This window comes from Hippocampus comes, unplaced genomic scaffold (genome assembly GCF_001891065.2).
Source record: "Hippocampus comes isolate QL1 unplaced genomic scaffold, H_comes_QL1_v1.1 scaffold80, whole genome shotgun sequence".
Taxonomy (NCBI): Eukaryota; Metazoa; Chordata; class Actinopteri; order Syngnathiformes; family Syngnathidae; genus Hippocampus; species Hippocampus comes.
Genome location: NW_017806164.1, coordinates 1,426,322 through 1,443,398, shown reverse-complemented (window position 1 = coordinate 1,443,398; position 17,077 = coordinate 1,426,322). Strand labels below are relative to the sequence as shown.

The 17,077-nt window shown below is 41.0% G+C and overlaps 1 protein-coding gene across 2 annotated transcripts in view; it reads left to right on the top strand.

The window, feature by feature from the left end:
- The window catches only part of LOC109531522 (CUB and sushi domain-containing protein 1), a 345,015-nt gene that overhangs the window by 283,471 nt on the left and 44,467 nt on the right, over positions 1–17,077 (top strand). For both annotated transcript variants that reach the window (XM_019895847.1, XM_019895846.1), the window contains exons 36-47: positions 142–345; positions 1,065–1,189; positions 3,010–3,106; positions 4,522–4,626; positions 7,232–7,350; positions 7,433–7,502; positions 8,819–8,935; positions 9,298–9,507; positions 10,712–10,900; positions 11,424–11,601; positions 15,797–15,942; positions 16,641–16,721. In XM_019895847.1, coding sequence (XP_019751406.1) covers positions 142–345; positions 1,065–1,189; positions 3,010–3,106; positions 4,522–4,626; positions 7,232–7,350; positions 7,433–7,502; positions 8,819–8,935; positions 9,298–9,507; positions 10,712–10,900; positions 11,424–11,601; positions 15,797–15,942; positions 16,641–16,721 — 1,641 coding nt within the window. The remainder of the gene's footprint in view (positions 1–141; positions 346–1,064; positions 1,190–3,009; positions 3,107–4,521; positions 4,627–7,231; positions 7,351–7,432; positions 7,503–8,818; positions 8,936–9,297; positions 9,508–10,711; positions 10,901–11,423; positions 11,602–15,796; positions 15,943–16,640; positions 16,722–17,077) is intronic.

The following is a 17,077-nucleotide window of genomic DNA, read 5'->3' as shown; positions in this document are numbered from 1 at the left end:
TCACTTAAGTAATAATTGGAATCCCTTAAAAGCATGACAGATAACTGTTCACGAGGACTGATGGTGAATGAGGCTCATTGAATTCTGTTTGGTTTTTTTAATACCTTCCTCTCATACTCTTTGAATGTCTTCCGACTGAAGCTGTGCCTCGGACAAGTGACAGTCAGTGTAGCTCGGTGCCAGAGCCTCGCTATGGCAGAAGGATCGGGTCAGAGTTCTCCGCCGGCTCGGTGATCCGTTTCGAGTGCAGTCCAGGATATCTCCTGAAGGGATCCAGCGCGATCCGGTGCCAGGCCGTACCAGGTGCTCTGGCCCAGTGGAATTCAACAACGCCAAGCTGTATTGGTAAGGCACTGAGGTTTCCCCTCGCCGTCCATAACATCGAATCAAAATTTGAATCGATTCTAAAGGTAGTTATGCTGTGTTTTGATGAATACTGTCAGAAGGGATTTGTTTAACAGTACATATGTTTTTGTAGTGTTGCATAGCTCAACTCTGTGATGTCTTGACATGTTTCTCATATTTGGGTTAACCTATTGGAATTAACTTTTATTATCCCGCAAAATATGATTTCTAATATTTTAGTTTTGCATCTAACTAAATAAATTGAGCAAATGATCAGAAACTCCACTCAGAGTGATAGAATAAAATTCTACACCGTTGTATACTAGAACCATTATAATAAGCATAAAGTACTGTAAATTAATACCTCTCTGAGTATTGTAGATGTATTGCACTTTTAATGGATCTCATATTCCTCTGACATTGCACCATTGGAATAAACACTGTTCCCAAAAACTAAATCATGATTTAAACAAATGCTGTCCAACAAATTCTCGGTCTGTTTGAAATCTATTTCTGCAGCGAACAGTTTTAATTACAATATCACTTCAGTTTATTAAATCACATGAAGTCGCTTTTTCTTCTCCGCCCCTGGCTCTGTGTTAGTCATTTGAACACTCTATGGCTGGATGTACAGACATTTTCGAACAGCCTGTCATTTCCCTCAGCTACTTTATTAATAAACGTTACTGAAAAATATGTCATTTCTGTTTTCCCTTCAGTTCCCTGCAGTGGGAATCTGACAGAACGCCGTGGTACCATATTGTCTCCTGGCTTTCCAGAGCCATACCCAAACAGTCTCAACTGTCTGTGGAGAATCCATGTCAGCGAAGGAGCTGGAATACAGGTGAAGATGCCATTCAACCCCTTTACCATTAATTACATCGTATTCGCTAAATGGTATTTATAATTCATAACCATGTGTGGGAGCTGAAAGGCGCCCTCTCAGCAAGCCCAAAAGCCAAAGAAAATTTTATTTTGGACTAAAACGATGATGACCCTACTTTAAAAAAAAAAGCATAGACCAGCATGGTTTTGTTAGCATATTCTAAAGCAAACTTGCTAGCCTCCCAACAGCAGCTGGAGTGTTAAGTTCCGGAACAATCCGCATAGGGGTGGATCTCACACAGACAAGGATAAGATCTAGGTACAAAAAGGGTTTATGAACAAAATGCAAGACCGACAAAGTACAAGTTGAGACACTGGTAAAGAAGAATCAGGAGAATGCAGAACAAACCAAAAGCGCTTGCAAAAGGCAAGGAATGGGAAAATGTAAATTGTGTGTCAACCAAAAGGACAAGAGAATCTAACATGAAAATACCAAACCAGGACTACACAGCAATGAAAAAATACAAGAGAAACATTGAACTACGTGACAAAACTACAGGTAAAAATGGAGACCGTCGAGAACAGGGGTGTCCAACTCATTTTTGCTGCGTGCCACTTTGGAGTTACTGTATGTCTTCCCTCGGAGGGCTGTTACGACAGTGAAACCAAATAAATGTTTCATATCGTATATTTCATGAAATCATAGAATTACTTGCGCAAAACAAATTAACGGATTATTCGTTTATTCAATTTGTTGTTTGATTAGTTATTGTGAGTGTGAACAGGATAACAAATTTCTTGCAAAATCTCAACGTTTTTCACATGACACTTCGACATTTCGGTACGGATTTTAGCAAGGATCATTGATGTTGACATGCATGATTTGCCTTCGCGGGCCACATGTGGTCTAGAAAATTGAAGCACTTGGAAACAGAGTCGTAAGCAAGGCTTAATAATACGACAGCCAGTTGTCTGCAAAGCAGACTGTATATATAGGCACCTAACAGGTAACGGGGTCTGATTTGTGTCAGGTGAGGCTCATGAGGGAACGCCCTCCACTCCTGCAAGACACTGAAAAACAAACAGAACAGGATGCTGACAAAGAGCCAGGACGGTTGTCCTTGTTGTGACAAATGACATATAATATGTACTGCATTTTATCCAAATAAATCACACACTTCACAGGAACATGCAACTGAATGCTATAGTGTCAGGCCCACCACTGAATAGCATGTTGCTAGCGCTGGTCTCTCGAAGAGATGAATTAGCTGAGTGTGAATAGCACCCGGTGTGCGGGTATTCACATGATAGACAAATACTGCTGGGCAAATGTTGAAGTGTTGATGGTAGAGTGCAGACGTTTTTTAAATACCAAGGGAGTACAATGATGTGTTGTTGCTGTCTGTTTAAATCCCACAGCGGGACAACAAGGTTACTTTACTAGCGCTTGCTGCATGAAATTTTAAATAAACAGGAGACTTAATACCCAGATGTCATGTTTGTTGCAATGGGATAATTTCAAGACTGTTATTTTGGAGTTGTTCTCCCAAAGGACACAGATATAAAACCATAAACAGTATGTTTTATTTATTTATTTATTTTTGCAATGTCACACAAAATGTAAGTAGGCGGGTTTTCTGTGGATAAGGTGAGTTCCGAAAAAAAAAAATAAATCCACAAATAGGTGACCGCTGAACGGTGAATATGTGGGAGTTGATTGCATTTGAATTCCATGGGAGAACCTGCCGCTATGCTTGCGTTTCAACTTCCAATTCATACAATGGCTGTGCATCACACTTGGATGCAAAATATGTTTTATTTTCATTATTTGCTGTTTAGATTCAAGTGATGACATTTGCTACCGAGCACAACTGGGATTCTCTGGAGATCTACGATGGGGGAGACATGACGGCTCCTAAATTAGGGTCATTTTCTGGTATGACAATATCCTCTCACACCCCCTCCCTCACACATACACACATATGCACACACCCATACACGAGCAGCTCGAGGTCTATGATAGATGGGATATGACAGCACCTAAACTAAAGCCGTGTGCACACACACGGCGAGTATATGTGATGAATTAGCTATGACAGTTATTAATCTATAAGCACACACATGCACACCCATAACACTGCACACCAGAGACACATAATGGATGACTTGTAATAACAAGAAATCTGATATTATCTTAAATGTCCTTTTGATGCGTTAAGAAGTCCTCCTCTGTGGCAACAGTGAGCGGGGGGTGGGGTGGAGAGGGGGGGTCGCAGGAGAAGAAAGAGCAAAGCAGCTTCACTTGTACTTTGAGTGAAGCCTGGAAGGAGGAAGAGAGGACAGGGAGGCGTAAAGAATGAGATAACCTTTACAATTTCCCAGCGGTGTTTCCACTGTGACCTGCCCCAAGCATATACCTGTCACATACCTATCACACATGAAACATGACGCCCACTGGGCAGCACACACTCGCGCACGTACACAAAGGCACGCAAATGACTCTGCCCTTCTCCACAAGACACACTGGGGAGCTGCCCACTCGAACCACAGTGATCTGATGTTTGCCACCAAACGTGAGGGCTGATGAGGGTTTCCTCATAGAGGGACAATTCCATGTTAGTGGTCTCTGGAGGGTTCGGGTCACCCGCCCTCCTTTCCCAGACGGACTTGGCATGTAAAGACTTCTTAAGGCCAGAATCCCACAGTTCATGCATTTTTTAACACCGTTCTACACTCGACGGCCGCAGCATTAGGCACACCTCGAGAATCTAATTAGAACCGATGCTAGATCGCAATCAAATATTCAGAGGTTTTCATTTAGCATGTTTTGTGGTTCTTACTGAAAGGTGCCTCCGTTAGCTCACTCATCCTTCAGGCTTGCCGTGTTATATTCGATTATTAGAAGCTCTCACAGTCATGCACCGCTCTAGACTGCAACCAGGAAAATGGTCACAAAAACCATTGAAGACATGATTATCAGAATGAAGTGAGGCTGGAGAGTGGAAAACATTACTGTCAGAGTGTTGTGTTTTGTATGTAATATAAATGTATCGCCAGAATTTTAAGCACATCCGCCTCACAGTTCTGCAGGTGGTCTGGCTTCCTCCCACTTTCCAAAAATGTGCAAATTAGGATCCAGATAAGGATAACCTTAGGTGTCAAAGTGAGCGTGAATGTGTCTTTGTCTGCACGCTGTAATCGGCTGCCAACCAGTTTAAGGTTTACCCCAGTATACCAACCACCTTCGTGAAAATAAGCCGTATCGTGCATAGATGGATGAAAAATTACGATAAATGTTATTTATTGGTTGTCATCATTAATCCTGTTTTTACTTATTGTATTTTTTTGCAGGAACTACAGCTCCTGCCCTCCTTAACTCCACATCCAATCAGCTTCTCTTGCACTTTCAGAGTGACATTAGCGTTGTGGCTGCAGGATTTCACCTTGAATACAAAAGTAAGTTCAAGCTTTCAACATCTATGGAGTGACTAAAAAGATGGCTGATAGCCAGCAAAATGACATCTACTGAAAACAAAGCACGGTTGACTGCAGGGACCCTTTCAGAAAGGGTTTGTTCACCCAAAACACCCACAGACCTGTGACACACACGTGTACGTAGAGCCGAACCTTCAACATCAAATAACAGGAGTCAGTGACCTGAAGTAGTACTGCAGAAGAACACAGACTCACACACGAACTATGCCTCAAGGGTCATGAACGCAAAACATACTACAACACAAAGGCAACATGCTTGCTTGACAATGCACGTGGGAAGAATAGACTTTTAAGTGACTTCGCAAAGCACATACACACAAAAGACTCACAAAGTACACACAATTAGACACAGAATAACACCTGTCAGGTCGTGGTTGTGCTTTTCAGGTCACGTGTGGTGCTTTTGGCTTAGAATCATTTCTAGATCAATGAACATGTCTCCTTTTGTGAGAATGTGTGAGTTGCTGGGTTTTTTTCTTTTCTTTGCCTGCCTTCATTTTTTTGTGTTTGTGAGTGTATGCGACTATCTTGCTCTCATTTTTAACTCCATTCTCTGAATTTTTGTTGGCTGTCCCCGTCTTGATTGACCAGACTTGGGAGGACAATTTATGGTGTTGCTATTTCTTTACAGATTACCATTTTGATATCAATGTGTTTAATGTTGCGCAGGTATGCATCTTAAAGGACAAAATTGTCAATAGCTCTGATACGAAGGAGTGTTACGCCCACAAATTAAAGAATCAAATAATACCAAATTGAAAAGTGAAATATTGCAAGAATAATAATTGTGCATTGTATCCTCATACCATGCGTGCGACTGAATGCATGTTTGGAGGGCCATCCTAATAAAGTCTGTGCATACTGTCCTTTAGATCAGCGCTGCCCTCCTTGCGTTACAGCCCGCGCAATCCTATTTGCTGACTGACATAGAAACAAAAAACATGATTCAACATTCAATTAACTCAACATTACAATGACTCTTGTTGGTGTAATCGTGGGAGACCTGAAGCTGTCAAAACCTCCAAACCGCTAGCAGCATGTTTGAAATGGAAAGCCTCCAAGCAGAGGTTAAAAAAAAAAAAAAAAAAAGACCGCTGGTGCCGATATTTTTCTACACTTAATATGATATATGTCGACATTCTGCCGCCGGCGCAATGTGGTCGGGACGCGTTACGGCTGTTGGGCAGTTGGTGAGCGTCAATGAGCGGCATGGGCCACGTGTGTCTCGCTCTGTCAGCAGGAGTCAGCCGTCGGTGGGCAGTTAACGGAATCAAAACGTGCAATATGAGGATTCACCTTCACGGGGTGCTGGACTTACTACACTCTGCAATGCGCGAGAGCAAAAGCGCTTAAGTCCATACGCTCAGCAGGCGCGCGGGGAATTACCACATTTTCACATTTTAGGGTTGCTTCACCCACAGTGCGTACCTGGCATGAGGTTACGTAAATGACAGGTTGTCTTCAATGAGCCTAACATACAGAACATGCTTTGGAAATGGAAGGCGGTTGTGCTAGCCACTCACAAATTGCTATTAGATTTAGCCAGAGAGATTCGCACTATTGTTGCTGATCTGCCTCTAACACGTGTTTTATGTTATATAAGTGGGGGGGGGGATGTGTGACAAGTAATATTCTCGTCATTTTTCACTCACTGAAGGCTCTTTATAGTAAATCGCGTAAGTTTTGACAAAAATGCTGACGCTGTCTTGCTGTTGCCGAGTGCCCATCAAGGTTCGCTTTGTCGTGCTGTCAGCATTTTAAATGGTATCACAGCTTTTATTTCTCCATAGGGTGTGAGAGGCTAAGAGAGAGCGAGAGTGAGCACAAGAAAGAGGGACGGTCAGCCAAATGGACTAGATTCATTGATCAGTTGTCACGACGCTCCGACTAATAATGCACTGAGTGCGAATGTCGCATGCAGCTCCTTTCATTTGTGCTTCATCTTTCGGAAGTTTCCTCCTCCCCATGCATGCGGACGAGCGCGCTCTCAAATGTCAGCATACATACAACAAGGCATTCGTGTGTGTCTGTGTGCGCGCACGGATGCATGTGTATAAGTGTGCTCGCTCTGCGGGATCACATTGTTTTGCCGGTAGGCAGGTAGATGATGAACAAACAAGACCAGACACACACATACATAAACACACACACACACACACACACACACACACACACACACACACACACACACACACACACACACATATTCCCTTCTTTCTACTCTTCCTTTCTTTAGTCCTCTTCCGCCCCAGTGTTGCTATGGTAAAGGATCCTTGTTCTGTCCTTGTATTTTTGAAATTTCGGATTGGGATTGAAACACACAAACAAATGGAAGACACGCACACGCACCCGCAGATTCCGTTCTTCTAATGCAGGGGTCGGCAACGCAAAACGCCAAAAGAGTCATATTGAACCAAAAGCCCCCCAAAAACAAATTTTGGGTATCACGTTACAGGTTATCATTATTGGTGCATGAAATGGTTAAATTATCTCTAGGTATTGGTGTGAATACTGTCACTTAACTGTGCACCAGTGAAGCCATGCTTTTTCCTTAAACCTGATGCAGCGGTCGGTCTGACGACTTGTCCTGAGCCGATGATCCCAGCAAATGGCATAAAAACAGGAGACCGATACATGGTCAATGAAGTAGTGGCCTTCACCTGTGAGCCTGGATACACCTTACAGGTAACACTTACACCACCAAAAATAAAGTAGCAATACTATTTGCCAAAATAATTGATTGCATTTCTTTTTTCTCACTTCAAAGGGCCACTCTCATATTTCCTGCATGCCTGGGACTGTGCGCAGATGGAACTACCCACCTCCTCTTTGCATAGGTACAAACACACACACACACACACACACACACACACACACACACACACACACACACACACACACACACACATGCACTCGCACTCACTAAAAGACACATACAGTAAGTTGAGCAATTTTTTGGTTAGTGTTATGTATGATAAAAAAAATGCCTGTAATAAACATCCACCTACAGTCGATGAACACAACATGCAAGAGAGCGCAGTTACTTTTCGATTGATTCACACTAGCACACATGAGGGCTAGCGGTTCTGTGACAGCAGTTTTGTGGCGCGAGTCAAATCTTGTTTTTGAACATGTTCACAAAAGAATTGATTCCATTGGTGTTTGTGTTACGATTGGACTTAGCTTCTTGCTGAACATCTGTAACAGGTCAATTCCATTTAAAATCGACCTTGTCCCAGGACAAGCTATTTTTAGCAAGGCATTCGGCTCCTCTTGCTGCAATGTATCAACATGGTAATCCTATCAGAAATCCTGCAAGGAAATATGCTTCTTTGCCTATATTCAATAGATGAATTTGGAACCGTAGTATATTTGCTCTTTAAAGTCATTTTGTGCAGCACAACTAAGAAATCACTTTTTTTTTCCCCAGTGATTCACAAATTATAAGAGTTATACTGAAAATGAAAAAAGGAAAGAAAAGAGGAAAAAAATTAAAACATTAAATTACAAAAATGAAATAATAATATCATGAAGAAGTAATCATTTTGTTCTGGTTATTGCTATCATATTACAAAAAATCTTTTGTAATATTAAAACTGTCATTTTAATAAATGAGTACTTCTTGCAGACCCTGAAAGATAACACTCTCAGTCCAACAATTGCCGTCACTTTCACGACACCTGCCATTTTCAAATATGTATTGGTAAACATCATCATATGATATGAAGCACTATGGATGGAAGGTAATACCCAAACCAAACAAAAGAGGCAATTTTAGTTTGTTTCTCGACACTAAGATGTTTTTTTTTTTACACTGACTTGAGACAGTTTGAAAAACAGAAACATCTCCTGGCCGTGAATGGTAACCGGATAGGCTCCTCAAGAAGTCTCCATCTCAACACATACATTTGTGATCAGACTATTCAGATTGATTTGCCATTAGATTACTTGGAAATGAAAAAAACCCCAAAACATTTTGGTCTCTATTTGGAATTAGTTTTCTTCTTTTCAGTGTAGCCTGGCCTGCTGCTGCTTTAAGGCTCCTTTTATTAGCCTATTTTTGGGGGGAGGGGGCGGGGGGTTCAATATTGTCTGTGTTGAAGCACATATGGTGCCTCGTTAACACGACCCTTTCTTTCTCTCATCCTGTCAGCTCGTTGTGGTGGGGTATTGTCTGAGGTCACTGGAGTGATCCTGAGTCCGGGTTTCCCAGGCAACTACCCCGGCAACCTCGACTGCACCTGGCAAATCATCTTGCCGACAGGATATGGTAACTATTATGGGCTGGAGGATAATTCCTTGTGAGGATGAGGCAGTGTCAGTACATCTGTTGGTGTAGTTTATAGCACAAAATTAGCAGGAGTGACACATGGTTTATTAAAAGCGTTATCGCGTGTTTAATTAGAGGTGAGTGTGTGATGTGCTCAGTTTTGAATTTGACATTGATAACATCTGGTTGTAGGCTTGGAATATGTGCAAGAAATGTGCTTGTCTTGGACTAGTAAATTACAGTAGGAAAAATTTAACAGTGATCATTTTTGTTTCCTTGGGCATAGATCATTCATATTTCAATATGATGGTAATATGTTTAATGTGGCAAGATTAAAATGTGTGTTTTCTATTTTATCCCAGGAGCCCATATTCACTTCCAAAACTTTTCCTCTGAAGACAACCATGACTTCCTGGAGGTGCGGTCGGGACCACAGCACAGCTCGTCTCTGATTGGACAGTTCACTGGTTCACAAGTCCCGCCCTCTCTTTTAAGCACCACCCACCAGACCATCATTCACTTCTACAGTGACCATTCAGAGAACAGGATGGGGTTCAAACTCACTTATCAAGGTGAGTTCGTCTTTGATTGTCACGAGTCACGTCCATTTTACACCAAACAGACAATGAGTGGTCATTTTTTAAAAATTGAAAATGACAAACCTTGCAGTCTTGAACCATCTGTTTAGTTTCACTCAACTCAACTCACTTATATTGTTTAGGTTACGCAAGAAAAAAAAAAAAAAACGCTTCATTGCATGGTCCAGAGAGAATATGACTGATTAGCATCCAAATGCAACAGCCGTCTCCAACTAATGGGGAGTGTGATGAAAGGCTTTTAGCTTTCATCGGTGTACAAGTGTTTTTTTTTTTGTTTGTTTTTTATGTATTATTATTTTTAATACAACCTTATTGCTTTGCTCTAATCAGTTTAAAAGGGATGTAATGTTGCAATGCAAAGCCCCCCGTGAGGTGCTGACATCTTGTCTAATTTTCTCTTACCCTCGAGTGGTTCTCATCAAAAACACAAAACATGTCACTGCGGGGTTGCCTGCCAGCATAACCTGGCTTGCTAAAGGACACACAAATTCACCTACATTTACATGCATGAGATAATTGCCCCTGTTTTCACCCTAATTTGCAACGGTCAAGTCTTGTCACTCGGATTCATGTCCTTGCTAACTCCCATGGTCAGTACAGAGAGCGTATTAACTGGACTGAGGCAAATAATATTTTTATACATAGTACTGTATCAGATTTTGGATACGAATGGTAAAAATGCCAAATTCAATTTGGTGATTAATTCTTCATTAGTAACACTCCTTGCATGGTGGAGACTGTCTTGTGTGAGGAGTACGCTCTTATTTATTTCTGTGTGTGTGTGTGTGTGTGTGTGTGTGTGTGTTGTAAATGTAGGCACCCGTGTGCCAGTACACATTTTTCAATTCGTATACTGTGCTGCAAAACACTCTGCCATAATTCAACATAATCCAGCCATTTTTATTTTTTTTTATCACTCACGCCCGCTTTTACGAATGACTTTTATTGTTGCGTGTCCAAATAGACCAGTAATGTTTTTGAAATCTGTCATGCATCCTGTATGTCCCAGATAACGACAGTGTATTCGCTATGTGTCATTGTCCATCAGTGCTAATCCGGTTACTCCGAAAGTGTTTTGGTTCCTGACTGAATTGGTTTTGCCCATCACATTGCAGTTAGCCAATGCGTTAAAATGATTTATGTACATTTTATGGACTAATTCAATGTCTGTCTTTAGCTTACCAACTTCAAAACTGCCAGGATCCTTCTCCTTTTACCAATGGTGACATCATCAACAGTGACTACAGTGCTGGCCGGTCAATAACATTCCTGTGTTATGCTGGCTATGTTTTGATTGGACACCCAGTACTGACATGTCTGCATGGGACCAACCGGAAGTGGAATCACCCATTTCCACGCTGCGAGGGTAAGAACCACTCGATATGGTGCATTCAAATCTTGCATATTACTTTCTTCTGCTTACTTTTGAGTATTGATGATGAAAAATCAATCAATAATTGAATTTGGGGTTTTCTTGTCATAAAATGGAAGAATATCTCTCCTCTATTTACAATTCTGATGTTTTACTGAGCACTCTTATTCTCCCCGGAGGGTTTGTGCTATTGTTGAGGTCCGTGTACCTGTCGATGTAGCTCAACTTCCATAGTGGATGTCATGTTGTTCTTGCTAGCACAACGCTTACGTATTGGAACAAAATTATAAGCATGTCTGCTTTTTGCAGAGCACTCCAAGTCACTGAAAATCAATTTATCACAAAACACCAAATTTTAATTGATTATCATGCCCATTCCTACTTGAGTTTAAAGTTGCTTTTTGTTTGAGGCTGTCTTCCAACTCTCCTTATACCTGTTTCTCTCAACTCTTGGAGCATGTTTTCAAATTGTCCTTTACTTTCAGATAAATAATCTTTTATGACGCTGCCTTTACAGCTCCCTGTGGCTACAATGTCACAGCTGAAAATGGGACCATTTATTCGCCTCAGTACCCCAGTGAATACCCCAACTCACAAGACTGTAGCTGGCTCATCGCCGTCCCCCACGGACATGGAGTTTACATCAACTTTACCCTGTTGCAGACTGAGCCTGTCACTGATTACATTGCTGTATGGTAAGCGTGAACCCGTTCGGATATACAAATCAAAGGGGCTCCGTTTTATCTATGGACAGACATTTCTAGTTATATGTATGCTTATTAGCATGGGTATATTTTTGCCTTGGTGTAGAACTGCACTGCACCATGCTGACCTCTCATATTGTTAAAACATTACAAATACCGGATATGTATTTGACAGCCTTACAGTGTGATGCACTGCAGCTCTGCTACACAGATTTTTTGGGGGGAGGCGGCTCATTACAGGTGCAAGTGGATCATATTTTAGAGCTGTGAGTATATGAGTCTCCTTGTACTGTTTTTGTTTTTTTGGGGTGGATTTGCAGGGATCCTTACTACGTAGCCTCCTGATACATACCCTGGTTTATGCACACACCCTTCGTCTACTGTCGCTATAATGGGATTCAATGTGGGGGCTAGGATTGTAATACAGGGAGTGTGAGAGCAATGAATTTACAATGGGACCACTGACCGATTTCATCTGACTCAGTGGACCAGCCGCAACAGAGCCCAAGAGCCCAGGGAGTCTCGCTAACTCTGGTAGTAATGATCAGATTCAGTGGGGAGTGGGGAATGAAATGGAAGGAGTACTGGAGCTGGGTTCCCAATTCCGGTGAGACGGACGGGATTGTATCTGACAAGTTTGGGTCACCTCTGGACAATATTCTCACTTACTAGTTGCTGTTTAGCCATGTGTTGTTGATGAATTTAATTTACATGAAACTAAAATCAAGTGGAACTGGTCTGACCATTTGACCCTTTGAGGGACAGCGGTTACGACAGTGGACAGCTTTTCATGCTATCAGGTTACAGGGAGGACGAAAGGGTTAATTTGAGGGCATAAGAGTCAAGCTGTAGAGCGAGCCGATCAAATACAGCCGCTTTGAAAGTCATACATTCACAATGCCATTGGTGACCACTTGCTTTCGATTTTGCTGCCTTTCAGAGTGTATTTGGTACATGTTAGGAGAAGCCCGTAACCATGTGAGTCAATTGATGCAGGGGGATTTTGGTGATGCCGGAGCTCATGGAACACTGCATTGACCTGTAGAAAATCCCTTTGCCGACCTTGTAGTGTAGCAAAATAAATAATATAGTTTAGAATGTGATAATAGTGAAAGCAAGCAATTGCAAACATCAATCTACATACTCATTAACTCATTCAGTACCAGCCAATTCTAAACCAAGTCTGAAAAGACATAAAAACGTCTTTGGGAGTGAATGAGTTAAGAATATATTTTGTATTTGGAAGCAAATGGGCGTGCCGAAAGATCTTTTTTCGTTGTTTTTGTGAATCGTCTAATTGTCAAAAGTAAGTAGGAAAAGCTGCTTTACTGCCCTTAATTTAGTCGTCCAAATTAAAAAAAAAACAAACAATGAGCTATTGGATGCCGCCAATACTGTGTCAGTGTCACGTAAACAAAATATCACAATATCATGTAAGTTTCACATGCATGGAGATCACATTAAAGCAAGCCGTTCCAGCATCTAGTGGATGTGCTGCCCCTTCCACTGCCTTTAGAGTGCAATAAACATAAAAAAAAAAAAAAAAAAGACAAATCTAGAGGTTGCATTTAATGATGCATCCAAACCACTTCTCATGGCCTCTAAAGGGACAAATGAAAGTTGTATGTTTGCAACTCTTAATGGTCCACCGCTGTGTTTAGGGCTACCTTTGGGCTGTTTGGTTTATCAAGTCTGCTGGTGGATTACTGAGACCAAGTGAGGTAACATTTAGTTTTTGTGCTGCAAGGGACCTGCTAAATTTGTCAGGTCTAAACCTAAAGTAAAGGTTTGGCTGGACGACTATGGCAGAACTAATTAACACCATTATTTTGATTGACATTGAAATCATGATTTTTAAAATGATTTTACATTAAATTTTGCATTTGGTCAACTACTAAAACTGAACTGTTCAAAACCATCGCCGCAGCCTCACGCCGATTCATCCCTACGCGTTGAACGCTTTTTTTCTTGAATGCTATTCTTTTACTTTTTGTCAAGTGCAAAATGCCCGTGTAAATATCACGTGAAATTCAAGACGCTTGCATTTTTATTGCACACATTGAAGCCTTGATAAACCGTACCCATGTCACTTAAACATATTTATTTTAACTTCAGTAATTAACAAGTGCTCACCAATGGTTTGCTTCAATTTATGTAAAGCACTCTGTAAAACAGAAAATAAATAAATAAGTGCTGCTCCAACTTATTATTGCTTCTCATACAAGCCCCCTTTTTTACAGCATCTATTCTGTCTTCTCCCTTCAGCAGTGCTCTTTTGTTCCGTGTTCTCATTAATCATACTAGCGCTGAATGTCGCGTCTTGTACATTGCTATGTTCTTCATATCGCAGTGATTTGCGCTTGCTGCTTTTCAGCTCAGCATAGCCATTAACTCCTGGGGAACGGTGGCAGCCCACTGCATCCAAATGTCAGGGCCAAACTTTGCCGTGGTGTGTTTTGCCTGCTGCTGAATGACACCACCACACCGATTCTTGCATCGGACGATAATTGGAGATTAATTTGCAAGTTCTTACAGTTGTGTCGAGAAGTTCCCAAAATCTTATCATGGAGAGGAATGTTGTATTCATTTTGGATTTTTATTTTCCATTTGATCAATTCTTATTCCAGGCGAGTGGCTTTAGGATGGCGATTCCTTGAAGCTTTATACTCGCCTACTTGATCCATTCCAACAGCAGTTTTGATTGTGTTTCCAGTCATTGTCCTGTTGGAAGGTTTCAGCCGCCTGGCTGTTGATTGAAGGTGAATTTAAATATTTTGGAGTGCTGGAGGTCCTTGTTCTATACTGATGGAAAAACAATGGTTCCAATCAACTGTTCAAGGCTCCAAGTGACTTCTATAACTTCAGCCTCATGATTGCATACAGTAATAACTTGTCACCACAACTCTCCACACTCTAATTGACAAAATCCACTCCAATCACTGCCATTATTGTTCATCCATGTATTTAGCAAGACAATGGTGCTCACACTGAAAATGTACCACTCTGCATTCGTCTGAGCCGGAAAAGATGGCACGTGTGATGTATTACAACAGGGTCATATTCTGCTGCTCTTTCACATTTGACTCTCTCTTGACAGTCAGTCTTGTAGTCGCAATTCCAAATGTTCACATGTACATTTTGCATATTCCGCAAGGTCATCATGTTACTTTGGAATGATTTTGGTTGGAGCACATTACTCTTTACAACATTTCACCGTGCACTAGATGCCTTGATAAAAGATATGAACAGCCAGCTGCAGCTACATGCAGGAGTTTATTGAGCTCAAGGAACATTTCTGCACTTTTCAAAATCAAGCATGAATTATAGATACAATCTACCAAATAATCAACTAAATCAAATTGTAGAAAATAAAAGGGGAATACTTCTGTGAGTTTCAGGCAGAACAAGTAGAACCACTCAACACTCCGTATTCTATTTGTATCCAAATAGACGGAAATTTCAATTCACTGAATGAGTTCTCAACACCTACAGAGGACCTTGAATTATTGAGCAGGCAAGAGATTCCAAGCACTCTTTTTTTTGGAATTAAAATTTTACAGACCTTGTTTAATCCAAATGCGTGCTCATTAAAAACAAAAAAGGTGCATTTATGAACTTCAGAAAATGTAACCTTTCAACAACAGTCAATATTTAATGAGCTAAGTTAAGCCGTTAATCCGAGGGCTTTGTTCAATGAACTCGTCTTGCAAAAGGGTGTAAATGCAAACAAAGGTACCGCAATATAAATCACCGTCAACCCTAGACCTCGGTGAACATGCACTACCGAACATAATAACGTCTCATTTATTCTCTTTTTACTTCCTCCTTCAGAACAAGATGTGCCTTGTTTCATTGCGCAGCACTAAATATGTTGTTAAAATTAGACAGCAAATGCTACTCAATGGCAGCAAATTGGAGTTTATATCAGAGGAGGCAATGATCCTAAAACAGCATCTGGTTATACATAATTATTTTGTATTTTGTCATCTTGATTTTTAAGGGCTACACTTCTTCAGACTGAGTGATGGTAGAGTGAGTATAAATTTAGATCGTTAAAATAGCTCCCATTTTGTTTTGTTTTTTCCCTGTGACACCGTACGTACGGCATAAGAAAACTTCTGCTTGTGCAGTCGGCTTAAATTTTATTTGTCACATGTCTGTACTCCCACTTGGCTCCTCCATGCAGGGATGGTCCAGATGCATCCAGTCCTCAGCTAGGTGTCTTCAGTGGCAACACGGCATTAGAGTCAGCCTACAGTTCCAGCTCCAAGGTTCTGATCCGCTTTCACTCTGACTTTTCAACCGGAGGATTCTTCATACTCAACTTCCATGGTACACAAAAACATCCTTTTTACCCCCCCCCCCCCAACTCTCTGAGGGGCCCAAAATGTATTTTGGTGTGTTGCGAAAAAGCAGAAGTTTGCAATCTCACCCCCTGCCTCAAAAAATTGTTATGACTTGACAGTAATTCTTGATGAATAGAAAATAAGCCATCTCCGGCCCCATCTTCTGCCTCGAATTTGATATACAAGGAGCCTCACGATAACATGGCACCGTTTCCTTGTAACCCCAGAAAAGCACCTTCTTCGTAATGGCAGTATTACTATAACACAACATTTTTACTTCAACCTTCATAGGGGGTTTTTCATACATAACAATTCAACCCAAGTGCTTCACAATATTAAAATGATAAAGAAAATCACAAATAAATAGGGTCATCAAACTTTTAGAAACGACTCTCATTATCCTGCAATATCCATCCATCCACCCATTTTAATTTGAACTTGAACTAGATTTTGGGTTTATAGATATATGCAATATCCAATTTTCCACGCTTAAGTTTTCTTCCAAAAGGGAACTACAGTAGCCATGGGCCATGTATGCATTGCACAACTCATCAAAATAATATCGAATATGAATAGTTATAATTGATGCAGCTTCTTTGAACTACTGCTTGTACAAAAGCATCACATAAACTTACAACTATGTGGATGCATTATTGAGGTTGACAACTTGATTCTTCTTTCCAGCCTACCGTTTGAAGAAATGCCCTCCTCCTCCTCTAGTGGAGAATGCTGACGTAATTTATGAGGATGAAGATTTCCTAATAGGTAATAATCCAGAATACTACATAAGTATGATTCGTTGAATTTGGAATCAAGCGAAAGATTGATTTTTTTCCATATTATCCAGCCATTCTTTGTTGAAGTGTTGAAAACTTCTTTCACATCTCTTGAAGAGCCACCATCTATACCAAAATGAAGCAGATATTTTCATGGCGATTAAAAATGTGCCGAGGCTTTGAAAAACATCAATTCTGGGGGAAATCATCATTTGTCAAGGCCTCTATTTTCCCTCATCACTACGTTATGTAATGTGCTCACACCCTCTTAGGTTTCAGCCGATTTGACCTTTTAAATCAACCTTCATTTTGAACATATACTGACAGCAAACATCAATTTTCCCT